The sequence below is a fragment of the Peromyscus maniculatus genome, chromosome 4 (genome assembly GCF_049852395.1).
Source record: "Peromyscus maniculatus bairdii isolate BWxNUB_F1_BW_parent chromosome 4, HU_Pman_BW_mat_3.1, whole genome shotgun sequence".
In the NCBI taxonomy this organism is placed as follows: domain Eukaryota; kingdom Metazoa; phylum Chordata; class Mammalia; order Rodentia; family Cricetidae; genus Peromyscus; species Peromyscus maniculatus.
The window spans coordinates 20173524-20200157 of record NC_134855.1 but is presented as its reverse complement, the minus strand read 5'-3'; the positions used below and the strand labels follow the sequence as shown (position 1 = coordinate 20200157).

The 26634-nt window shown below is 36.0% G+C and overlaps 1 protein-coding gene across 1 annotated transcript in view; it reads left to right on the top strand.

Moving 5' to 3' along the window:
* Lrp1b (LDL receptor related protein 1B) overlaps window positions 1-26634 on the top strand; it is a 1955528-nt gene that overhangs the window by 1086992 nt on the left and 841902 nt on the right. The window contains exons 8-11 of the mRNA XM_042275227.2: window positions 1222-1444; window positions 5536-5707; window positions 8913-9056; window positions 13572-13808. Of these exons, the coding sequence (XP_042131161.1) occupies window positions 1222-1444; window positions 5536-5707; window positions 8913-9056; window positions 13572-13808 (776 nt within the window). The remainder of the gene's footprint in view (window positions 1-1221; window positions 1445-5535; window positions 5708-8912; window positions 9057-13571; window positions 13809-26634) is intronic.

Genomic DNA, 26634 nt, shown 5'->3' with positions numbered 1-26634 from the left:
TTAGGCCTTTTTATTTGTCCTTCACTGAAACAGAAAGCTGTCTCTCTGGGCTGTCACTTGAAATGTTTAACTTGCTGAGATACAACTATCTTTCAAGAACTCATAAAGAAACTGGCTCCCATTAGTGCAAAACACTATACATTAATGTTTAAAAGCCTCCCATGCAGAAAGAACTAAGTTAAAATTACAGCTTAAATACTACTTTTTAGCTTGAAAGAGACCTCATTGTGTTAGATAATTCAAGAATGTTGAAGAAAAGTAACTAAAAACTAATTCTCCAAGTTTGTAAAATCCAATATTCTATACTCCAGGCAATCTTCATATTGCTCAGTCACTGTAAATTAGATTATTCTTGAGATTATATTTAAGTCAAGGCAAGATGGTCTTCTCTTTACAAATACAATTAAGTCTCATGAGTGGAAATCTTGTTAACTATTGTCAGGATAATTGAAATTGATTTGTGTTTACTAAACATTGTGAATACTAATCAAATATTAAACACTCAAGTGTTCCAGGTGCATTTAAACCTTTGGCAGTCTCAGAACTGCTTGAAGAGATTTCTTGTCCCAGAAGTGAGCATTTTGTTTCAGCCTTTCTTCAAAATATATTAAGAGAAGTAGAGAGGTACCCTTCATTTCCTGTATGCAATTCTCAGAGTAGGGAAGCATGTGGACTAGAGCTGGGGATCACGTTCTTTGTGTTTTATTTCCAGTGCTGCAAACAGCAAGTCGACTCTTTTTCCCTGCTTCATCCCATTCCCAGTTTGCTGTTCTCTGCTCCTCACAACATTGCAGAGCTTCACAGAATAGGTTTTATAGGGGACAAATATTACCAGCAATTTGGAAATCAGGTTGGAGATAACGTCTGGTGGCTCGCATGCCCTGGCCTGGTGACTTGGCTTGCTTCAGTGGCTTATCCTTAATGGGATGGATGCACTGGCTCTATGAGGCTTAAAGAAACTCTGCTGATACGAAAATAAACCCACCACAGTCATTGGTTTTGAGGAAATTTTACAGTTGTTGCTTAACCTGCTCCCTTATGCCCTGCAATATTCATTAGCAGATTCCTCTGTTTATGACTGATATTATATGGAAATGATTATGGGAAGCTAGCAGATGTAACTACTGAAATAAATTAGTAGGAAAGTTCTGCTTTTTACAGATGGCTCTATCAAATGTGCTTTTTCTCCCTTCATCTTAACATTTATTTTTCTTTCAACAGAAAACTTTTCTTTACTGACTATGGGGACGTTCCCAAAGTAGAGAGATGTGACATGGATGGGATGAACAGAACAAGGATAGTTTATTCCAAGGCAGAACAGCCAGCTGCCCTGGCATTGGACCTCGTCAACAGATTGGTTTATTGGGTAGATCTCTACTTGGACTATGTGGGAGTAGTAGACTACCAAGGAAAAAACAGGCATACTATTGTTCAAGGTAGACAAGTAAGTACAATTTTGTTAGAAAAATGCAGCTACCATAATAAACTGAATGTATGGTACTCTTCTAGAGATTAAAACTTGTAGCATTGAAAATACCTTAAAGATAAGATTTAATGGCTCACAAACTTAAGATGCATATTTTATTTAGGAGGATGCTCTAGTCACAGTGATACTAGGATATGCCTATTAAATTTGTCAGGTTCCACTAAGGGAACATCATGGATGTGTGTGTGTATGTGTGTGTGTGTGTGTGTGTGTGTGTGTGTGTGTGTGTGTGTGTGTGTGTGTGTGTAGGGGATTTACTAGAGTGGCTTATAGTCTGTGGTCTGGTTAGTACAACAATGATTGTTTCCTGATGGAAAGGCAAAGAATCTAGTAGAGACTGGATGCTCTGGAAAATTCCTAGAGAGCTGCTGGTCTTCATTCTAGGTTGGAATCCCAAAGAACTAAGGTCTAATATCAATAAGGGAATGCCTGAGCAACAGGATCAGTGACCTTGCCTGCCAAAGTGAGGGCAAGCAGGCAAAAAAAGCAAGTTTCCTTTCTCCATGTCCTTTTATTTGGGCTGCTACCAGAGAGTGTTTTAGCGTGACTGTTCCCACCTAAAATGATTCATATCTGGGGAGGGTATTCTGATCTCAAATGATCTAATTAAGAAAATCCCTTGCAAATCTGGCTTTAGTTGATTCAGGATGCAGCCAAGTTGACAGCCAAAATGAGCCATCACAACTATGACACTGTAGATGCCTCTTGCATCTTTCCTTCTTTGTTGAATGCAAATAAACATAAGTGAGACCAGGAATGCAAAAGTGCTGTATTTGCAAGGGAGAGAAACTCCCCAGAACAGGACAGATGTCATGACCTACTTTCTGAAAACTGATTCAAGCCATTGATTGATATGGAGCTGCACTACCATCTGTCCCATGGGACATTAAAAATAGTTTGCTAACAAAAGCAAATGCGTGCTCACAAAAATATCCTAATTATTTTAATAGTGTTAGACTTAATTTTGCCAACTGATTCATTTGTGTATTCCTAAATGAGTTTTTTGTGAAATTTCAAACATCAATATTCTTGCCTGTACGCTAGGGGTTTTGTTGATGTCTTTCTTTCTTTTCTTTCTTTTTTTTTTTCAGACAATGCTCCATAAATGCCTTAATAAACTTAGTTGAAATACGCCTTTTTCACTGGCATTTTTTCCCACATTTATTTGGCTCTCATGTTATATCAATTTCTTGGGCGGTTTTCAGTGAGTTAGTCGAGTTAATAATGGAGTCCCTTTGATTTCTGTTGCAGTACACGGTAGGCACATTCTGTCATACCACTTACAGTGACTTTTTCTCTCATTACATTCATAATGCAGTTCATGATCCTTGATAAATGAAAACATTAACATGGGCCATTTATATAAACTATCCAATGTTGGGGCAATTGTTCCCCTCATATCTTCACCTGTCCTAAAGTGTTCAGTGTCTTTGGCTGCCCTTGGTGATGCCCTTTTGTGTAATGATTTCTAAGATGATTATGATAGACTTTATTTTATTTATTCACCATTAAAAATTAAACATTGAATGGAGAATTCAAATGATTTTCCTTCTAATTATTTTAAAAGTCTTTCACTGGCCTGTAGAGATGGCTTAGTAGTTGAGTGTGTACTGCTTTTACCGAGGACCTAAGTGCAATTTCCAGCACCCACTTAGGTTGCTCCTAACTTCTAAATTCACTATCTGACACTATCTTCTGACCTCAGTGGATGCTGCACTTATATGCACAAATCCACATGTAGAAATACGCATATATACATATTTTAAAATAAAATAAAAATAGATATTTAAAAAAGATTAAAAGCCACTTAAATGCCTAGTCTCCTCTTTACTCCCTCATTATTATTATTGTATTATTCATTTATGTTTGTATAGTGTATGCACATGTATTTCCAAGAATGAGCTATGAGAATAGAAACCAGTGGTGATGTTACAGGTGCGTGCAGGGCTTCTCGCTTATTAGAATAGTGCTGTAATTTAAACTCTTGTCCTCATGATTATGCAACAAATCCTCTTTACTGTTGTGGAATCTCCATATCCTGTGTGTCAGAGAGAGTCAGGGAGCTTACAAGTGCACATTTATAGAGGTCAGTGGTTAACTTTAGGTGTCTTTCCTTAGGTACCACTCACCATGTTTTTTGAGACAGGTTCTCTGCATGGCCTGGATCTCTTCTGTTCATCCAGGTTGGCTGGGCAGAGTATATGGATCCTCCTATCACTGCCACCCCAGTTCTAGGATTACAAACCCACACTACACCTCTCTACTTTTTGTGTGAGCTCTTGGAATGGAACTCAGTTTTTTCTGCAAACATGGAAATTAGTGAAGCAAGTACTTTACCAAATGAGCTATACCCCAACCATCGAAAGTTTAGTTATCCTTCTTCCTTATTTCTGTTGCCTGTGTTTGGCTTGCTCCCTAAACATATGCTAAGTATGACATCGAGTACTACAATGTAGATATAGTCTTTAAAAGTTTTAAAATATAGAAACAGACTTAGATGAATAAAACTGAGGAGCTGTTGAATAAAACTTAGTTTTTGCCATGTGAACAAATTTTCTACCCTAGCCAATTGTCTCTTATATCATAATGGTTTTCTTTATAGGATGTGAACTGACAGCCTGTATAAAATATCAGAATATCATAATAACAGACACAACATGCAGAGGATCTCATAACCTGACCAAAGCAAGGAGTGCAGCTTGTTTATACCCTCTAATGTGAAAAAAAATTGCCCAAATCAATACTCAGTCATTGGTGTATTTGGTCACCATGATATCAGCTGTGTGAAAGAAAAATGATACCAGTAAATGCATACATCCCCTCTCTCACAGCATAAATGTGTACACACACTTCCTATGGTATAACAATGGAAAGTTATTTGGGGGGTCTCTAACATGGAACAATCCTTCACATTAATTCTTGCCAGTCATTTTTACACTAGACAAGAAGAAATAGACTATCCTGAAACAACACAGCCAATTTTTCTTTCCTTGTGCTTCAAAAAAGGGCCAGGGAATCATAATGGTCCATCTAGGCTGTAACTATATAATTGGCAAGGTATTCTTGTTAATAAATTTTACAAATTTTTAGGAACAGTTTCACAAAAAAAATCATACATTCTCACATTCTCAGCTGAAGATCTTAGTGTTTTAACAGAGCCCAGGATAGTGTCTCTAAAAATAGTGACCAATGGTCCTCATAAAAATCCTTACAACATTCAGTAATAACTCCAGATATCCAGACCAGAACCATTTCAAATTACATATAATTCAAGAAAACCATTAGCCTCCATTCTCAGCAGTTCAGAAAACAAGTGATTAGTCTCCTTTCTATCCTACTGGAAGCTTCTATAAACTTCAAACGCTCAATCCTCACTTCAATACACAAACCTTTAACAAAACAGCATCAAGTTACTAATCTAATTGTACACATAGCAATAAGCATCATAATTGCATCTTACTTGCCAGTATTAAAAGGTTTTAAAAATCATGACATTTTGAGTGAAATGCTGAAATTTTGTTCATCATAATTGCATATATGTGATTTATTTCTATACTATTTTCCACCCTGCATTAAATATTAGTCTAATATAACTTATGGCAAAATGTGACTTTCAACATATGAAACAAATATTCAAAGTTGTTTTCTTCTTAAATCATTTGGGCACAGTTATGATTCTGCACTGCCTATATATCTATGACTATATGAGCAAGTAGCCTATAAAATGTCTCAAATTACATTAATTCTAACACAACATATCAGTGAATGCATTTCAAGGTATGGTTCTTGCTAGTCTTGGACAGAAACTATAAAGCATATATTCCTGATGAAACATGAATATAATTATTTCCCATGCATATAAAATGATTTTATCCACTACTGTATCTTATCCTTCACTAAAAAGAGTAGAAATTATTGGAATGTTCTTTGAAAGAAAATAAATGATAATATCTGACTCTGGACATTCTTCACACTTGTAATAGTAGTTTTTCGTTCACATTAAAAGCAGCACAATTAAAAGTCATAGCTTTATTTGATGCTCTTTTCAGGTTAAACATCTCTATGGCATAACTGTATTTGAAGATTATTTATATGCAATCAGTTCTGATAACTTCAATATCATACGAATAAATAGATTTAATGGAACTGATATTCACTCAATAATTAAAATGGAAAATGCTCGAGGAATCCGAACCTATCAGAAAAGAACTCAGCCAACAGGTAAGCCACAGGGGCTCCTCAATGGCCTCCCTAACAGCAGCTTCAATGGGAACATAGTCCTTGTGCTTCTGTGTGGTGTTAAAGAGGGTATCATAAATTCTCTGTTTTGACAGGAAAAATGTGCATTTCTGCTTGATAGAATAGAATAGAGCTCACTTCTCAAGTCTAAATGACAAACTGCTCAGCTCCTATCAAATTGTTTCTACAACCATGGGATTGAAATGATGGCTAGATTTAGTCTCGGCAAGCAGCTTTCCATCGTGATGTATGTAGACAGGGAGCTCAGATGCTAAGGTTTATTTCCGATTTTTTTTTATATCATTTTTTGGAGGCAAATTTAAAACCAGGTTATTTGCTGTGGCTCTTTCCTGGTGCCCACTAGTCGTAGTTCAGGTTCTCCTGATTTAATATCCCAATTGCTTTATTTAAAAAGTCCATTAAAAAATTAAAGCTAACTGTAGTAGTTTAAAGTGTTTTTCAAAAACACAACATAATTATTTTCATAGTAGGTTAATAATGCTATTCAGCAGCCCAATTTAGGCCTAGTAATATAACCTTATTTTAAAGCAGAATATCACCACCCTAGATTTCTGTCATCTTTCTATATTTATATTTCAAATAAAACTAATGTAGAATTATTAAATATCAATGTATAACCATCTGAGGCAGAGCAGTGTCGCAAACAGGTTTGTAATAAATTCAATTTTGAACTTTGCAGAGAAGTTTATTAGAATTTGATGTTAGATTTTCTGTATTTGCTAATTATTCATGTACAATTACTCTGCACCAAAATTTATTCTATATACTGGGAATATATTAGTAAACTAAAACCAAAGTATTTTTGCCTTTATGGAACTTACGTCTTATTGGAGACAATACAATACAAAATGAGTAAGGTTAATTATTAATTTTATTATAAACAACTGCTATATAAGAGAAAAGCAGATATGGAAGATCTAGAGCATCAGGGATGCAGAGCTTGCAATTTTTTGTAGAACAGACAAAAGATTTCTCACTAGAAAGATGACACTGAATACAAACTTCAAGAAATTGAATATGAGAAGCACGGTGATTTCTGGAGGGAAAAGTTTGCAGAGAGAGGTCTGTAAGCTCCAAACCATGAGGAGAGAGCATGCCTAGACTGCTCTGGAGCTTCCAGGATACTTATCTGTCTTAAGCAAAATGACTAAGGACAGGAGGGGGCAAATAAAACTAGAGAAATCATAAAGTATGTAGCCAGTAGAAGCTTGTAGATTATCATAAAAAAAAACTCTTATCTTTTCACGAAATAGGAATCATAGGAAATCATTCAACAGAGTGTCATGACCTGTATAGCCTTTATGAACAATCCATAGATGTATGGAACTTACAATAGGCTGTCGGGAGTGGGAGACAGATGATTAGAAGAGATGGTGGATTGTTCCAAGACAGTAGTAGTCAAGTGAAGAGAAGTAAGAGTAAATTGGGATTTTGTTTGTTTGTTTGTTTGTTTTTGTTTTAAATTTTTTTTTTCGAGACAGGGTTTCTCTGTGTAACACTCTGGCTGTCCTGGAAGATATGTTGTAGACCAGGCTGGCCTCAGACTCAGCACTGCCTCCCTAGTGCTAGATAAATTCTGGATCTTTATGAACATATCCTGAATGGATATAAGAGATAAGGAGTCAAGAAGGATGGCAATTGTTTTGTTAAAAAAGTTGAAACCAAATAAATTTTAAAAAATGAAATACAAAACAATTTAGAAGACTGAGTTGAGTCTTATGGGTTATTTCAGATGTCCATTATAAACTTAAATGTAGATATTAAGAAATACATTCATATACAAGACTATATATTCACATTTAGTGGGGAAGATCGGGATGGATATAGGTGCTTGAGTGATGGACATAGAGGCAGTATTAACACCATTGCAATAACTGTAAACACCAGGGAAGTTAGTTTATGTGAAGAGTTTCAAATCATGACATTCGAACATATCACCATAAGTCAAGAATAGAGAAGCCAAATGATGACACCAAGAAGCAGTTCAGAAAATCCAAGTGACCTTGGTACGTGACTATGTGAAGGTTATTGACATCTGAGAGTGACATTTTGACAGTGATATGTGATTGAAGTCAGTTTGAAGGAGACAGAGGAATGGAGATGGAGAAAATGAGCAATGACCATTGATAATCACGTGCCTTATGTGCATCAGTGCAATGAGAAGCTGTTTCTTTTACAAGATGCATAAATACTGGAACGTTTGCATGCTGATAGCTAATGAAGAAAGAAAAGGTGGTGATGAAGAGGAAAAAGGGAAATGATGATGGCAACAGGATGGTTTATTACCCAAGCCACTCCAGAAGCCTAAGATGTTGCTCAGCAGTGAAAGGATTCACTAAAAGAACATTCCACTCATTTTTCCCTCTTAGAAAAATGATGGATACAGAAAGAAGAAAGTATTCTTTTTCAAGTCAATTACCTTGACTATAAAATGAATTAGTCATGCTATTCACCTCACTTTTAACTAAGAGTTCATTAAAAGTATAATTCTAAGAATAGGCAGACTTTTACAGACACAGTAACAGTATTCATTCTTTTTGACCACAATCTTTCTTATTCACATAGTTTTCCATTTTGTTCTTCTCTAATTCTAAACATTCACAAAACACATTTCCAGGCCATAATTTCAATCTTCAATTTTCTACAACTACAGGCATACACAGACTTTATTCACTGGCAAGGTACTCACAATAACAATGGACTCAAATATTAGAAACATTTGTTGTGACTTAGCATTTCTCATCAGTTCAGATATTACCCAAGCTCTGTCTTTCCCAGTGTGGCTGCCCAGATGGTAGCAGAGGAAAAAAACCTTTGCTCAAGTCCCTACACTGGTATTATTTTTCTGCCATCTTTTATGGTTTTCTGTCTTTCTTTTTAAATGTCATTTAAATAAGTACACAAAGCTTGTTCCCAAAAAAACAAAACATATTAATTTTACTTGCATATATATGAACACATTTAATTAATATTTCTTCAATTTTTGGAAAAACTTATTCCAAGCAGATTTTATCAATCCTCTCCCTCTTCTATTGGGTTTAACCACCCCCCCCCCCATATTATTATAGTACTCAAGAGTGGGTTATATAACATTCTTCTAAAATTCTATATTGTTATACTGTAAGGATTCACATAATTGCCTTGTGTTGTTTTCTCTCTGTTGTAGTCAGAAGCCACGCCTGTGAAGTGGATGCATATGGACTGCCAGGAGGCTGTTCGCACATCTGTCTCCTAAGCAGCAGTTATAAGACACGGACCTGTCGCTGCAGGACTGGCTTCAACTTGGGGAGTGATGGCAGGTCATGCAAAAGTATGTTGTTAAACATTTTGCCAGCAGGGACCATTTCAGGATTTTTTTTGTGTGTGTGTGGTTGTTGTTGCTGTTGATTATTTTTTTTAAGTAGCAGCAAAAACATCAATAAGAACAAGAGAATTACAGTGAAATTAACCTGCAAGTATGTACTAGACATTTTCCCTTCTCAAAGTCGGGATGAGAATGGGAATCACATCGGGTTAAAGATCTACCAAATTTGCACACCTTAGGGAGCCATCAGGAAAGATTTTATGGAAAATGCTCTTTTAGTTTTCAATTTTCAGATAGAGGTTCATGGTATCAAGGAGCTATGCACATGGTTGACTATATATTCCTCTTATCTAAACCAAAATGATCCCCAAGTAGGTGCCTTGTGTGACTGACAGATGTACACATACCATTGTACTATCATGTGATACAACAATGCAGTACCAATGCACGCCTTTCCGCAGCAGCAGTGGGACTAAAGTTCACTTCATGATTTCATGTTTCATCAGTAGTGTCAATAAGGTATCAATCATTTCAACAATTTGTCAAAAACTCTCCCAAAATTATAAGCTGTTAGAAATGTTTTTACTTAATTTTTGAGATTTGGCACAATAATTTAATGATTATTTTTGAACCAGAAAAGAAATAAACAAATAAAATAAATAAATAAATAAAATGTTTAATTTGTGTTTCTGGTTTTGAGTTAAATTCTGGGAATATAAAAAAAATCCAATCTCAGGTTCCTGAGCCTGTCTGGATAATCGAGGTCCTAGATTTGAGGCCTGCAGATTAGAGAAGTTTAATATGTCTGCACAGTTGTTTAGCATAACTAAATGGATCGTTGCCCTTGAGGAGTGATAGTATCTCATGAGAAGGTATAATCACATGCATGTATACATACACTATACATAAATATCCTTGTGGGAAAACCTGAGCTCAGAGTTGCATTTGAGAGAACATTAATGGACTGTGCCCTTTTGGTGCATAAATCACCATGAACCAAAATTCTAGCCATACTAAATAAAAATAGATTCAACACAAATTGATTTTTGATCTTTGAACTTTATAAGCTCCCTCTAGCAGAAAGCCAGACACCTGGCACTCTCAAAGGCCAGGGCAACAGCAATCTACAGCGGGAAAAGTTAATGTAAAAAAACAGAAAGTATTCACTGAGGTCAAGGGGTTAGGAAGCTAGAAATGAGGCTGCTAGTTTCAGAATGACATCCCATGGGCCATCCTCCCAATTCATGTGGAGGTGCCCTCTCTCTTTGCTTTGTTATTCCCAAGGGTAAATGCCCTGGAGAACACTGGAGTGAAAACATTTAAGTTTTCTATTAGATGTTTATCCACAGAAACTATAAAGAAGCCTATTCCCTCACTTTAACAGTAGAGTGGAATTAGGAACTTAAAACCAGAACCCAAGCTTTGTCAATGTCTGTAATTAAATTTCAATTCTGATTGTATATAGAACACACACACACACATATACATAAACACACAAAGAAGAAATTGTAAAGTAGATATCAAGAAATGCCCAAAATAAGATTGAAGAAAATATAAATACCATTCTTACAATTTTAAAGGTCACAAACAGACATATGCTAACAATCAAAGTCCAAATTTACCCATTAAAAATTGCAAATTCATTAAAAATATAAATTAAAATATGCTATGATAGATACCTTATTCTTTCTTTACTACAATAAAGTATTATATTGTCATTAAAAAGAATGTTTTTGAATATATTTCAAATTACCTGACCAAATATCATTAAATTTAATGGTGACTATTTTTGTTTTTGTTTTTTTTGGGTTTTTTTTGGTTTTTTCTTTTTTCTTTTTTCTTTTTTCTTTTTTTTTTTTTTTTTTGGTTTTTCGAGACAGGGTTTCTCTGCGTAGCTTTGCGCCTTTCTGCCTGGCTCTGCCTCCCGAGTGCTGGGATTAAAGGCGTGCGCCACCACCGTCCGGCTTGGTGACTATTTTTGAAAAGTAAACAAATATATTCACATAATTTTTACCCCAAAACATTTTACAACCTCAAAAAGTAAAGCTCCAAAATGAAACAATACTACTCATATATCACATAAAATATTATTTCTACATAAAATACTTCTGAAATCAGATAGACATCAAGAGATTATAAAAGCAAAGATAAGTCATTAACATACTTTATCTTATAATTACTTCTAAGGAAAGGTGTGAAGTAATAGAGGGAAAGAAAATCTCATCTCAATGTTAAGATAAAATCATAAAGTCAATATGCAAATGGCTCAGTAATCTTTTTACTATGTAATGGGAACAATCAATATAAGGCTTAAGATAGTGAACCAACACAGAAAATAATTTGATGCTGAGATTAAATGGCAAAAATTATTTGTAACATAGAATGTTCCTTTTAAATAATTAAATATACATCCAAGCTTCTAGTGAACTTAGGAGCTAGAAACAGAGGGTAACTATGGCCAACTACATTATATATTAAAGTAAAACGTCGCTATGAATTCATCATTTTGTACAATGAATATGTGCCAACAAAAATTAAATATGTGTTAAAATATATGCATAAGTTAAATTTGAAGAAGAACAATGTACAGCAGAATGTACTATATGATTAAATCCATGGGTGGCTATTTATTATAATGAAAATAAAATTAATTTACAAAGTTCAAAATGCAGTTCAACTAGACAAAGTTAAACCCTCTGATAATGGGAAATATATAGTATATTTGCAAAAAAAGCTTTATAAAATTTTATGATGGACACTGCAAGGACTTCTAAGAATTACATTTGTAGAAAAAAAAAATCAAACAGAAGAGGAGGATGTATTAGACCTCAAACAGCTTGAGCAGGCTTTATTTAGTGCCAGAGAGTTGACAGTGCTCATTCCAGTCACATGGTTAGCACAGCACCTATTCAAGACTACTCAGTGACAGATTTCAAAAGAAAGCAGATTCATGTGTCAAACTGGAGTTTTTGTAGCCCAGAATAGGGAAGTGGTAAGGGAATTTCTTTGTTGTTTTGGAGCAGAATGTGGACTTAGCTGCTTTCCTTAGACAATTCATTTTTGAATTTCAGGGTCCATTTTGTCTTTTTGCAAATGCTGAGTGTCTGAGGTAGAATAAGCAGCTTTGCTTCCTGGAATTCTAAACTCTATTGAGTACCTTGATTTCTTTTGGATATATGAGTGTGTGTGTGTGTGTGTGTGTGTGTGTGTGTGTGTGTGTGTGTGTGTGTGTGTACACTGTGACATACACACTATGTCAGGGGGATTAAGTCAAGAAGTAAAGAATCATCTGACTGATCCGAAGCTGACCTGGAAAGTGGGAACCAACACCCCAAACCCCAACAAGAAAATTTACCAGCACCAGAATCTGAAGTTTCTGGAGTAGGTGTCGAATGCATCTGTCAGGTGGTATTTATCTATGTCCTCTGTACTGAAGCATCGCCTACTTGATTTAGATGTTGATGACACTTCTTCAGCCCAGAGAGTTCAAAAATTTAGAGAGATTTGCAAGGCCCCTTCCTCCTTTTATAATAGCAGTAAACATGTGTGGGAGTTGACTGCATTGCTAGTCAAGCAGGGAGCTCCGGGCCTGCAGCCTTTGAGAGATGGCAAGAAAATCTGTGTGTGTGTGTGTGTGTGTGTGTGTGTGTGTGTGTGTGTGTGTGTGCGCGCGCGCGCGCACGCGCACTAAAATGCTTCAATGTGAGTGATGCGGTTTCGTTTAAATTACCCATGCTTCTTTTAAAGAAAAAACAAAAACAAAGAAAGCACAAAAAGAAAGAAGAAGAAAAGAAAGGCCACCCTGATTTTGCATTTTAGTAGCTATGGAGACTGTTTGTGTTTGTTTGGAGATTTGTGCTATTTGTTTGCTTCTATTGAGACCTGTGTTATACATCAGATTTTCTGGCAGACAACATCGCCTCTGACATTACAATTAAGCTGTGAAGTAAACTGATGCAATCAGCTAGCACTGATTCATTTCTTATACGTATTAGTCGCCTATTTGGACAGCAGAACACAATAACGTTCATGTTCATCTCCCTGATAGCCTGTGAATCTTTTGTTAGAACTCATAGTCTGTATATGGCAGCTCTGTTCTGCAGTGTTTTAATTGGCCTGAAGTTTCAACACTGTCAAATGTAATGAGTGCAATAGATAGTATCTTCAGAAAGCGTTAGCTTGATTGTAATGAATTATACAATTAAATGTACCGGATATTTTAATAAATTTCCATTTCACAAGTTACAAGTTATTCAATGATCTGTCATGTTTTTGCTATACAGACAGAAGAATAATTAACTAAATATAACCCATTCAGTGAAGTAATTTCTGGTTTAATTAAAGTAATGCAATTAGCTGGCCTTCTTGCATCAAGATCCGTTTGGCATATTTTGGAGTTTAATTTCTAGTATTGAATTTTAAAAAAGTCTAATTGTGCCAGTTAATTAAACAGTGGCATTCTGCAGTGTAAAGAAGATTAGGCAGCATGGGTTGTTTATGTTTGTAATCTTTCTTCTGCAGGGCCAAAGAATGAATTGTTCCTCTTTTATGGGAAAGGACGCCCAGGAATTGTTAGAGGAATGGACCTGAATACCAAGATAGCTGATGAATGCATGATCCCCATAGAAAATCTGGTAAACCCTCGAGCTTTAGATTTTCATGCAGAAGCTAATTATATCTACTTTGCTGACACCACCAGTTTCCTAATTGGCCGGCAGAAGATAGATGGCACAGAGCGAGAAACTATCCTGAAGGATGGTAAGTGACATTGTGACATTAACATCAAAGTGCTCAGAGATAAAGGCCTTTAGAAGGCTACATCTAGTGTGCTTCATAGTGTTAAGCATATTCCATATTCTTCTTATTCCTTTAAAAATATTTTATAATTTTATCATCTTAGTGACATTAATTTCCACAGTTTTCCCATTCCTGTATGCCAATACGTCATTCAAAAACTGAATTTGAATTGTCCACTACATTTTAAACACTACAGTTAATAAATAGTGGCATTATAAACTTTATGGCAAAATGTAGAATTACAACGATGCCTTTTTAGACTTCATTGTGCAATGTAAGGTTTAACAGGATGTCAAATAATTCTGTAGTATTTGGTCCTCATTAGAAAACTGCTTATCTCAATAAAAATTATAGTATCCCTTTTGCCATCAAATTCTTGCACACTGTTTCTTTTTCTATCAATTAAAATAGAATTGGGTAGTCTTGCTCTTGAAGTAGCAAATGTTTTTTTTTTGTTTGTTTGTTTGTTTTGGTTTTTTTTTTTTTTTTCGTTTTTCAAGACAGTTTCTTTGTGTAGCTTTGTGCCTTCCCTGGAAATTGCTTTGTAGACCAGGATGGACTCGAACTCACAGAGGTCGGCCTACCTCTGCCTCCCAAGTGCTGGGATTAAAGGCATGTGCCACCACCGCCCGGATGCAAATGTCTTTACAGGAAGTTAAAGACATACTTTAATTTATAAATACAAATATTGTAATAAATGTAATATTTTATAAACCTCATGTACTCTACTTGAACCAGTATGAAATAGTCTTAGGGACAGCCAATGAAATGACAAAATAACATTAGTAAAAATAGAAAGATATACTACTAAACCAAGAGATGATTAACTTCCTATCATAATTCTGGGTTTCATTTTCCACATATTTAAAGCCTACTGGTTTCTTTAATAGTTTAGAAATCTCTGAATCATGAATTGCTAACTGAATACGTATGAAGTACAGTTTACTAGTTGATTGTATGAGTTAACAGTTAAAAATGAATTTTAGGAAATGGCTACCTTGATGGACAACATAAGCACATGGAAAATTTAAAGAATTGCAGTATTTGATTAATGAAATACAAACCAACCAAAAGAAACATGTATTTCCAGGAGGTTGCATAGACAATGGGCATTTACATGAAGGGGTAGACACCTTTACATGGATATGTACAGAGACTCTTTATGCACCATGTCATTTGTTGGGGACATCTTAAAGGGAAGATGTTAAAGGCAGAGAGGAAACATTCATGCATCCAGGAAAGCATGGAAAAGTGCTATCCAGAAATAGGATGGATACTCTCAATGAATCACTATTTTGGGAGTTCTATTTGCAGATAATAGTTACCGAAGATTTATGCAAAGTAGTAGTTGACATGATGAAAACCTTGATTGGAAAGTAAAGGAGTTTGCACACAAAAATGATAAAATGAGAACTATTTCTGATATAAGAAAAAATGTGAGGAAAGTCATATTTTTAGGAAGATCCATCCAGAGGTAGGATGCACAAGGAGCCAGAAAACAGAGACTCAAGAAGAGCCTGAAGCTTTCACATGGATCTGTGAAATGGAACAAGAAGCTGGCTCATGGGAAGATGATTCACTCAACTTAGCTATATTTCAAATAAAATTATCAATGACAAAAAGTTCACTCTCCAAGAGAGGCAAATGAATTATCAAAATGAAATATGTGGCAGTTTCACATTTTAAAAATAGCTTACTGATTAAGGAAATACGTCACCATGATTTCATATTCTCAAGAAGGTTCTAATTAAACTTTGTGCTTTCATTGACTCTGGCAGAAGCTGTCTTTCTTGTCAACCCCTTACACAAGGCTCCATGTCCAAAGACTTCTAGAGGTTTCTATAAAGAAATCTGTAAAGAAAACCAGACTGTGCTACACAACTGCAGTCCCAACACTTGGGAGGTTGAGACAGGAGGATAACAAGTTTAATTCCTGTAAAGGCTATATAATTAGAATTTGTATTAAAAGTAGAAAAAAGAAAGATGTTTATTGTCATAATTATTGAATTTCTTGTATGAGCAAAGAATATTAAAATACTCAGCCATCACCAACATGCCTGCATATGAGCATATGTGTGTATTTGTTTTTTGTGCATGAAGGACCTTGAAGTTGGCACAAGACACCTCAAGACCAAGTTCTCAGCACAAGGGAGATTTATCTGTCCCAGAGGAACAAAGGGCAGAGGATCAAAGACAGAGACTGGAGACAGAGGACAAGGAAGAAGGGGAAGGGAACAAGAGAGAGGGGGCAGGGGTATTTATCCCTAGGGACAAAGGACTGCCTCTGTATAGAGAGGAGACAGACATGGAGCTTAGGCAAATGGAAGTTTATGTTAGGATGAGTTTGTTAATTTTTAACCGGTGCGTGCGTGCGTGCGTGCGTGCGTGCGTGCGTGCGTGTATTACCAGCCCCATTAAAGTCTTTTGAGACAGAGTTTTGTTCAGTTAACTGGGCTATCCTGAACTTGCTCTGTAGCACAGGCAGATCTTTAACATGTCATCCTCTGCCTTAGCGTTTTGAGTCGCTAGAACATATAGTCTTTTAGTACCAGACTCAGACATTCATAAAAATTTTGAGTAATATAATTTTGATAATTTTATAAAGTAGCAATTTTCAGTATAAACTAAAACAAGAGAAATGTATGCAAACAGATTGCTCAATTGTTTCTGGCATCATATGTTTCCTGTTTGATATTTTACTTGGAACTATCACGAACATGGGGCTACTGTTATGAAGTTAATAACTATACTCTTGTTTAGGCTAGTTCAATTAAAATAATAGTCTCATAAATCACTCATACTAGCTCACATGGGAGTGGCTACTATCCATATTAAAGCAGAGCAGTTAGCATGAAGATAGCCATTAGAAAAGAATTCTGGGGAATGCTATCGGTCATGGCTGTATGTGTGCTAAACACCTTGACTTATGACCCAAATAAAAAAAAAATATTTTCATTTCCAAACATAACCACTAAATCAATGAGCTTTCCTGCCCAGTGCAAAGTTTAGTTAAGTTCCACTCTTTTTTTTAAACTCACTACCATAGTAAAACCAACCAACCAAACAACAAAACAAAAGAGGTTTACCAGTCATTTTAAGCCGAAGTGCAACCTCAATGTGGTGACTAGAATGTGTGCTCATGATATATACATGTATGAAAATTTAAGCCTAGTGTATTAGCTAGGCAGCTCTGTGCCCCATTTGTGGGGCTTTCTGGAGAGGAGGCATTGCTAACAGGCTTCATTCCTCTCCCAGTACTCTGACTCTCATTTGCATCCCCCATTGCCAACACTGAGATCTGCTAACTTGGTCTCTGCTTTCTGTACCTCCTCCCTTCTCTGTACTGATGGACTATGGGAAGGAAATAGGAATACCTTTTATGAACTACTCACATTGTAAGCACACCCCTTTAATAGTCTGGGGTAGCTTTACAATTAATCATATCATTTTATTTATTTATTTATTTGGCCAAATGTCATGGGATAAGCTTGTAGTCCCAGCTGAGGCAGGAGAACTGACTGAGACCAGAATTTCAGGGCTAACTTGGGCAATGGAGCAAGAATTTCTATGTTTAAAAAGTAAAAAAAAAAATGTAAAAATAAGATGAACTTGATCCTTTTGAACCATAGCTGTCCATTACGTCTGTGCTAAGGGGGGTTACAGCTGGATCTCTCTAATTTCATTTCCCTTGGCCAAAGCACATGAAACTCCATGCTTGTAGCTTCTCATCTCTGAGCATCCATCTTTTAATGATGGTATTTCATGTTTTTTTTTTTTTTTCCTAAGCATTCAGCTAGTGTTGCCTTGCTACATACAACTAAGGAGCTTTGGTAGGTGCAGTGGAGTATCCATCTCCTCCTCAGAAACAAAGGGCTTGACTTCCACCCTCCTTGATGGCAGCTCACCTTTCAGCCTTTTTATCCCCTTGCTTGCAGGGAGGTTTCCTGTTCCTTTGCCAACTGCAGATAACTTTATTTCTGTACCCCTCACTAAAGGTTGTTCTTTGTCCTGTCCTGGTGGGTAGAAAGGTCTTCTCACCCTTCCCTGGTGGTTTAGCTGTTTTCTTTTGTATATGAGTTGAGTGAGTCCGAGGGATGGATTGAGTTTCTTGTCTGTGAGACACTCAGGGGTCTCTTGAAGGTTTCCTGTTCTGCTTTTAGTCTTTGTCTGTGAACTCAGTTGAAGGAATTCTTTGTGTCAGGGGTTCTCAGGGACTCTAAACTTGCACATCAAACCACATTTACTTTCAAGAATTTGTTCCTATTTTAGCTTTTAGAAATTTTTGCTTTCAAGACCTTTACCACCGTGCCCTGCCATAGAACACTTCATGGGTCTTGCTGTTCCTGTCAGAGGCCCGTGGCCCTTTTCATTGTACTGCGGATGTCTGCTTTATTCAAAATCAAGGAAAGCTGTGCTCTTGCAAAGCACTGGTCTTCCTTCTCTTTCATGTGTTTCCCTAGTCTCTCTAGCTTTCAGCATCTTGCCTGTGGATGAGCTCTGAATGCTTGCACTTCAAACCCTCTAATGCAAACGGGAATTTGAAAAACAAAGTTGAGATATTTTTAAACTGTTTTCATCTCCTTCACCTTTCCATTAGAGTAAATTAGAAACCAGCTTCGTTCTTCTTAATGTACGAGAACCCCTGGTGATGCTCTCTAATGCACACAGTTTATACAGTAAAGGAATTTTGGTTGATGCAAATAGGTGTAATCTACTTTCAAATAGCTTATTTTGTATAACTTTATCAGAAAAAGTAAAATTAGAAGTGAGAGTTTTCACTCTATAACAAGAAATTTTTTTTTTAGATATTAGAAAATAAAATACTTTTTTTTATTAAAGAGATGGTACAGGATAGTATCTCCTGCACTATTCCAAAATAAGGTGTTTATTTACTATTACAATGCCTATCCTTTTTACTACAAAAATGTACATAGCAGCAAGAGATTGAGCATGATGTCCATGTGAAAACAGCATTGTATTTTAGGAATCTATATCCTTGTTGAATGGACTTGTCAGCCATCAAATGAGTTGATGACTGGATGTAAGGGTGAGTAAGCAAATCAACTTTTTGAAATTACTCAGATCAGCACTGAGAAATCCAAAAGTGAGCCCTGAGCATTCAGGAGTAAAGAGCAATGCCATTCTAGAATGCTGATAACAAAGGCTGACAGAATAACAGAAATTACAGCCTGGAATTGCAATGGTGTAATAAACTTAAAAAAAGTTCAGAGAGACACCTCTTGTCCTGAAAATGTATTAATAGTAATAGAAACAAGAGGAGATGGTATGGGAAGGCTTATGGTACTCTTTAAAGCTGTTTAATAATTACCTGAATTCATTCAGCACACATGCCAGACATTAATTATACCCCTGAGAAGCACTCAGAGATGGAACTGGGATGCTTCCATTTGGGGTAATAAAAATTTCCAAGTTTTACTTCATAAATTATTCCTCACCTCAAATCTGAAGAACACAGAAAAGTAAAATTTAAGGGATATGTTATCTTATAATATTAAGTTGTGGAACATTTTTAAAGCAGGATAAAATCCAGAAACAATATAAATTCCAAAATTACGCATTTTCATGATAAAATAGATCATGAAAAAGTACAAATTTATAGGATTACCTACAAAAAATATTCAGAGTGTATGTAACAGAAAAAAAAATATGGCATGGTATTAGATAGTGTTAGAAAAAACTTCACCAGGATTTGCCGAGGGTGTTTCCACATAGGAACAGGGAGAACTTCAATGGCTTATTAGTTATAGAAAGCTGAGTGAATACAAGAATATAACCTTCTCCACATCTGTATGATAAAAGAATGATAATTACTTTAAGGAGATATAAGAAAACCCAATATTTTCTTATACCCTGCACCACTGAGAATGATATCTGGTGTACATAATGTTCAACCAAATAATCCCAACCTTAATCATCTGTTTTACATAAATATATGTGTTTTATAAGTCAGCACATTTGTATAAGTAAGGAAATTAGAAACAAAATAAATGTTTGCTCAGAAGGATGTTGTACTTTTGACCAGAATGAAATGTCAGTCAGAGGCCAACTCTGGCTCCATGTGAGCACGAGAGCATGTCCATGTCCCAGAGACAAGCTGGAGTAAGCACAGGCAACTGAAACGATTTTATACTGATTCTACCTATGTAAACACCTTAAATATTTTTGAAGGAGTGTTAAGAATTTTGGAGAAAACACAGTAGTTGTAGAAATGTAAAACATATTTTACTCATACCTATTATTTTAAACTTATAGATGATCATATCCATTCAGATCTATTCAAATGAGAATTGAAATAGCACCTTCCACAAAGTAATGAAATATAGTTATGAGTATGTCTAAATACATGGATTTTGTAATGCGCTGGTGAATTCTTTTCATATTAACACCAGTGGATTGCTTCAAACATTGTGGTTTTAAAATGAGTAACCCAAGTTTTTCTTACTCATAAAGAAAAGACATTTTAGTTTATTTCATGTTTTGATTGCCAAACAATATACCCAGAATCTTTTCACAATGGCATATCTTTAGTCTATGTCTGTGTGACAATGCTATTCTAAATATAGGTATTTCTTTCGTGAACTAATGGTGCGACAGTGCAATTAATCTTCAAAATCATCTCTCCATTTTCCAGAATGTCTTACCCAGTTAACAAACAGCTTCAAGATACTTTTTCTTTTCCTTTTTAATTTATTTCATTTATGTGTGTGAGTATATTTTTTACATGTATGTGGGGGTGCCTACAGAGAAGAGAAGAAGGACATTGGATCCCTTGGAAATACAGTTGCAATTTTTGAGCTTCCTGCTCCCTCAACATGGGTTGAGGAGGATCACCAATGAGTGATCTCCCCAGCCACATTGTTGATTATAAAAGCTGACACATTCATAATTATTTTTGTCTACATAGTATTTTCATTTGAAACTAACTTGCGGATTATAAAGTTCAGATGCAATGAGGTAGCATAATATTGTGGCCTGTAGGCCACTTACTCTAAAACATTTTGAGTATAAAGTATCAAATTACAATTTCATAAGACTTTCTATGGGAGCATTCATGTTCATGGGTGTGTGCATTTGTGTGGAAGTTACTGGTCAAGTTCTGGTGTTATTCCTCATCTCTGCACCTTGTTTTTTGAGTTAAAATCTCTCACTAGACTTGAAGTTCACACATCATGATTCATTGATTGCTCAGTAAACCCTAGGAGTTAACCTGTCTTTGCCTCACCAGTACTGTTAATATAAGCATGTACTTCAATACCTGGTCTTCTACATAAGGCGTCAGGGATAGAACTCATGTTCTCATGTTTCCAGAGCAAGTATTTTACTTCTGAGAGATCTCCCCAGCTTTCTTCTTTAGTTTTTGTCAGCTTAACACTATCTAGAGGAACCTGGGGAAAGAGACCCTCATGTCTTTGGGGGCATTTTCTTAATTAATGATTGATATGGGAGGCCAAGTCCATTGTACATATTGCCCACCCCTGGTCATGTGGTCCTGAGTTGCATAAGAAAGCAAACTGAGCAAGCCTTGATAACAAGCCAGTGAACAGAGCTATATGACAGTCTCCACTTCAAGACCTGCTTTAAGCTCCTGTCCTGTTTTCCAATGATGGTGACATGGAAGTATAAGCCAAATAAACCCTTTTCTTTCCAAGTTACTTTTAGTCAGAGTGATTTGTCACAGCAACAGAAAGCAAATCTACACCCCCAGCCTTTGAATTATACATCTAAAAAATGGATAAAATATTTAAACTATCAATTTTATAAAACCAATGCTCCTCAATTCTGCAATGTACTTAAGCTTTTATTATTATTATTCCCTCGGGTTGTGTATGTGGGTGATATTTATATGTCATGGTATTTAGCAGAGTGCTGTTCAATAACATTTTGGACTGAGAAAGTTATCCCTATGAGGAATGGCATCCATCATTCCATAATCATTCTTTCCTTCCATTTATTCTGTTTTCATTGTTTTGTAAATTTCCTTTTCATTGCAATTATTTAACAGGGTGATAACTGCTGTCTGATGCTAGGGGTATAGGTATTTTTTAAATACTTCTTGTATTTGTGGGGAAAAATTGGGAAGTTGATATGCCCATACTTCAGGAAATTCTGCAATTCAGTAGATGGTATTTGCAATACAGTGCAGGTATAGTATTAAGGGAGCTTAGAGAACAGAGTACTTTGAGAGAAACTGTAAGAGAATTGAGTAGTAGATAGCAGATCCTTTTGGGCTTATTTATAGGAAATGAAAGATTTAGAGAATAGGAAAGTGAATAAATACAAAGAACTTGGCCTAATGATAAAATGGTAAAAATTGCATATAAGAGTAAGTAGGTAGGGGCTAGAGAAACAGCTCCCCAATTAAGAGTTTACATAACACTTGTGAAAAACCCACATTTGGTTCCCCCCATCCAGGTTGAGCAGCCTTCAACTACCTATAACTCCAGCTCAAAGGATCCAATATCTTACACTGACCTCTGTGAGAATTGTATTAGTGTCCAAATCCACATAAAGACACACAAACATATGTATATTTAAAACTAAAACATAAATTAAAATAAAATGAGTAGGGAATTAAGCAAACATTGCCAACAAATATTAAGCCTCATTATTCCCAGGGGTTTCATATATACTATTTCATTAATTCATATAAAGATTTAAGTCAGATAGAAAGAAAATTGCTTTCTATCTGATACCAAAGACCATGTGTTTTCTTTTCTTTTCTTTTCTTTTCTTTTCTTTTTTTTGTTAGTTTTTGTTTTTGTTTTCTTTTTCAGATAAGGTTTCTTTGTGTAGCCCTAGCTGTCCTGGAACTCATTCTGTAAACCAGGGTGGCCTTGAACTCAGATGTCTGCCTGCCTCTGCCTCCAAAGTGTTGGGATTAAAGGCATGCACCACCATGACTGGTTGACTAGTGTGTTTTTAAATATAGTTTATCAGTTAGCTAAAAGCAGAATAATATGGGTCAGATATTTGTATCTTAGAGCTTGTGATGGAGACAAGTGATAAATTATTGTGCAAAGTATTGTACGTCACTAGAAGGTGAGATAGAATCACTCATGAAACAATGTAAGATATTCATTCATTTCTTCATTCATTAAACCAATATTTTTGAGACCACATTATATAAATATAAACTTCTTTTTACATTTATATTTATTTGTGTGTGTGTGTGTGTGTGTGTGTGTGTGTGTGTGTGTGTGTTTGTGTGCGTGTATGTGTATGCATGTGTCACAGCAACCATGTGGAAGGTCAAAGGACAACTTACTGGTGTTCCCTCCTTCTAATATGTGGCTTATGGAGATTGAACCCCTAGCCTCAGGCTTAGCAACAATTGACTTTGTCCACTGAGATCAACCTTGTCAACCCCAACAAGTATAAGTCCTGAGAAAACACTGGAAGATAGATCTTAAAAATATACATAGGTTGCATACATGGCTAAAATAAAGGGATTGAAATAGTTATCAATTATTCTATTCAAGAATTTTGCTACTAGACAAGAACTGTACTTCCTGACTGTGTGGCACTATAGTTGCAGAACAGGATTGTCCTAGGTTCAGATCAACAAGTAAACAATACATATGACCTCAAGCTTTTTTTCTTTCCTCCAAAAAGGATTGATTGAACTCATCAACTCTTTCTTTCTTCTTTCCTTCCTTCCTTCCTTTCTTTATTTTTTAAAGTTTTTTTTTTCACTTTACATATCAATTCCAGTTCCTTCTCCCTCTCCTTCTCCCACCCCTCTGCCTCCCAACCCACCTCCCATCCACTCCTCAGAGAGGGTAAGGTCTCCCTTGGGGAGTCAACAAAGTAGACTAAGTTGAGGCAGGACCAAGTCCCTCCCTCCTGTGTCAAGGCTGAGCAAGGTATCCCATCCTAGGGAATGTGTTTCAAAAAGCCATTTCATGCACCCAGGAAAAGTCCTGGTCCCACTGCCAGGGGATTCCCAAACAGATCTAGCCATATAACTGTCACTCACATTCAAAGGACCTAGTTCGGTCCCATGCATGCTCTCCAGATGACAAGCCAGAGTCCATGAGCTCTCACCAGCTTGTGTCAGCTTTCTAAGAGTCTTTTTCATTATCTGTTTTTTCTCATTACTCCTATATGATTAAATGGAATGAAAGTTGTCATCAAGTATGCTTTTAGAGCGAAAGAGATAGATGCGTAGCAGTTAATAGCAATTATATTGCTCTTAACATAAGTTCTGTTCCCAGCACCCCTCATGGTGGTTCATAACCTACTATAACTACAGTTCTAGGGTATCCAGCACTGTGTATGTGGTACACACACACACACACACACACACACACACACACACACACACACAGGCATATATATATATATAATATACATATAATAAAAACTAAATACTCATGTTCATAAAACAAAATAAAATTTAAATTTAAGCTGGCTTTTATAGAGTTTGTCAGCTTTAAGACAATAACTTAGAAGCCACCTATCAGTGTAATGTGTCATACTAGGCTAACTTTAGGTTCCCCTAAGTGCAATAGAGACTTTTTTGTCTTAGGGAGCCATATCTCAAGAGTGGTATACAAATGCTCATGGTCACATAATATTTCCAGTGGGTCAGTGAGTTAGGTACTTGTTGTGTATTCATAGAAAGCAAAGGTTGGGCATTTTACTGTAAGCAGAGCTTTAAATAAGCATGAATAAATCAAGCAGAGTTCTCATATAAGCAAGTGTAATTGGAAGGGACTCTGAGAGAGGGAAATGGGCAAAGGCTGAGGGAATTTCTACTGAAATTAGCTATTTCTCTGTGCATATAAAACAGTGGAACTGATGGAGGGCTCACACACTCTGTGCATGTCACCCTGGATGAAGCAGGGAGAGGATTATGTACTATTCATATGTTACTTGCTAAATTAAGGGAATGGTGATGCTCTGAAGCTCCCTGTTTGTCTCTGACTTCTGGAGTCATCTGTTGACCCATCTGCTAGATGCCTGCCTTGGCTGATTTTGCATGTGCTGCTGGTCATAGAACTTGGCAGGGTCTGCTAGCCACTAATTAAATGATGCACTTTTGGTTTTCATTCTTCCATGACCAGCTTGTAGTTTATCATGGCCTTTTTCCTTTACTGTGTGTAGATAGTTTAACTCTTACGACAATTTTCCAGATGTGACTTTAGTTTTTCTTTATTACTTTGTGTTTAACTCCTTGTCTAAGGGTAGTCATGTGTAGTCTCCTTTATATAACAGGTGGACTATAATCCACCCTTGCTGACACTTTAGTGTGTTACAATTAGCTGCACCAGGAGAAAGACTATATGAAAGACCATGTTGCCTTATATGTATTTTTCAGGGCTTCTTTTGAGCCAACCAGCCTGTCTACTGACAGTGGCTCCAGGCCCTGTGTCACCCTTTATATGATCAGGTTGGTTGGCTCAGATCCAGATTCAAGCCCTTTTGTTTCTCAACCCAAGTGTTCCCAACCTAAAGTTTTAAATTTAAATTTCCCTTCAACCCTAGTATTGACTCTTGCTTCTGTTGGTAATTTTTTTCTACAATTCTGTGTTCAAATAAGTAGAGGAGATAAGTCAGTACAATTCTTAAACTTTCCGTATTGATTATTGAGTAAATTGTTAAATCACTTACTTCCCAGGTTGCCATTTGTTTAATGTAGATGTTAGAGCATACATACCATTCTTTAGCTACTTTCATCATTAAAATAAAGAATCTATAGCAAACTACCTCCTAATCTTGTTATTAATTTTGTCCCTATCTCACTGCTTCTTTTTAAAAAACACTATCTGTGGACACAGCGTTTTGTGTACACATTTTCTTAGACACCTATGAAGACGTTTTGCAAGATGAACTGCCAATTACTTTGCCTCTGCTGTCACATTTGCACATGACTTACATGTGTTCTTTGTCTCCCTTCTCTCTGAAGTAGTATCTGTGGAGTTCTAAGACAATTATACTTCTGTTTAATTTAATTTGGTAGGTAGGTAATCACCAGAGACATGGACATATGGATAATAAGTTTTCTCTTTGCCATAGTAATTATAAATGTGGTGAATAGTGTAGTTTCTGGCTGTTAATCCAAACTTAGAATTTAATGTTATATATGAGCTATTGAACAGTATACTATTGCATCTTGTATTTCCTGTCATACACAATGTATTTTTCCCTTTTCCTCCATTGAAAGTTCAGTTAAATATTATCAGTTGCAGCAGTACAATTGTTTTAATATTTATATAGTCAAGCACAAAGCCCAAAACCATATTAGAAAATATAAATGAAAACCTATCTATGAAACCACATTGCTGTGGTGACTCCTGTTAGATATGCTTGTTTCATCTAATAAGACATAAAATGAGCAATTTGCTATGGATGTGCAAGGCTCCAAAGTATTTTATTTTTATAAATGATAAAATAGGTGTGGAAGTAAAATGAGTATCCAAAAATACCTCTGTCATTTTGCATTTAAGAAGATGACAGGATTTCAACTTCGTTCTTTCTTGGTAAGAAGGCTAAATTGGGTAATAAAAAGTTGTTCATCGAAATGACAGTCTCCTTGTTTGCAACCAGGTCTCTGATGTGATCCAGAAGTTCTAAGTGTATTATCATAAAATGAGATTTGTAAGCATTGCCTCTCTCTAGGGAGTTCTTGAATTAGAAGCTACTTTGCCCTGTGTAATATGTTCTTTTCAGTGTCATCTGACAAGAATGAATGGGAAGAATGTTCTTTTGCCTAGTTAAGAAGAAGAATTATTTTCTGATCAGAGACGTGATGAAGATGTTGAGT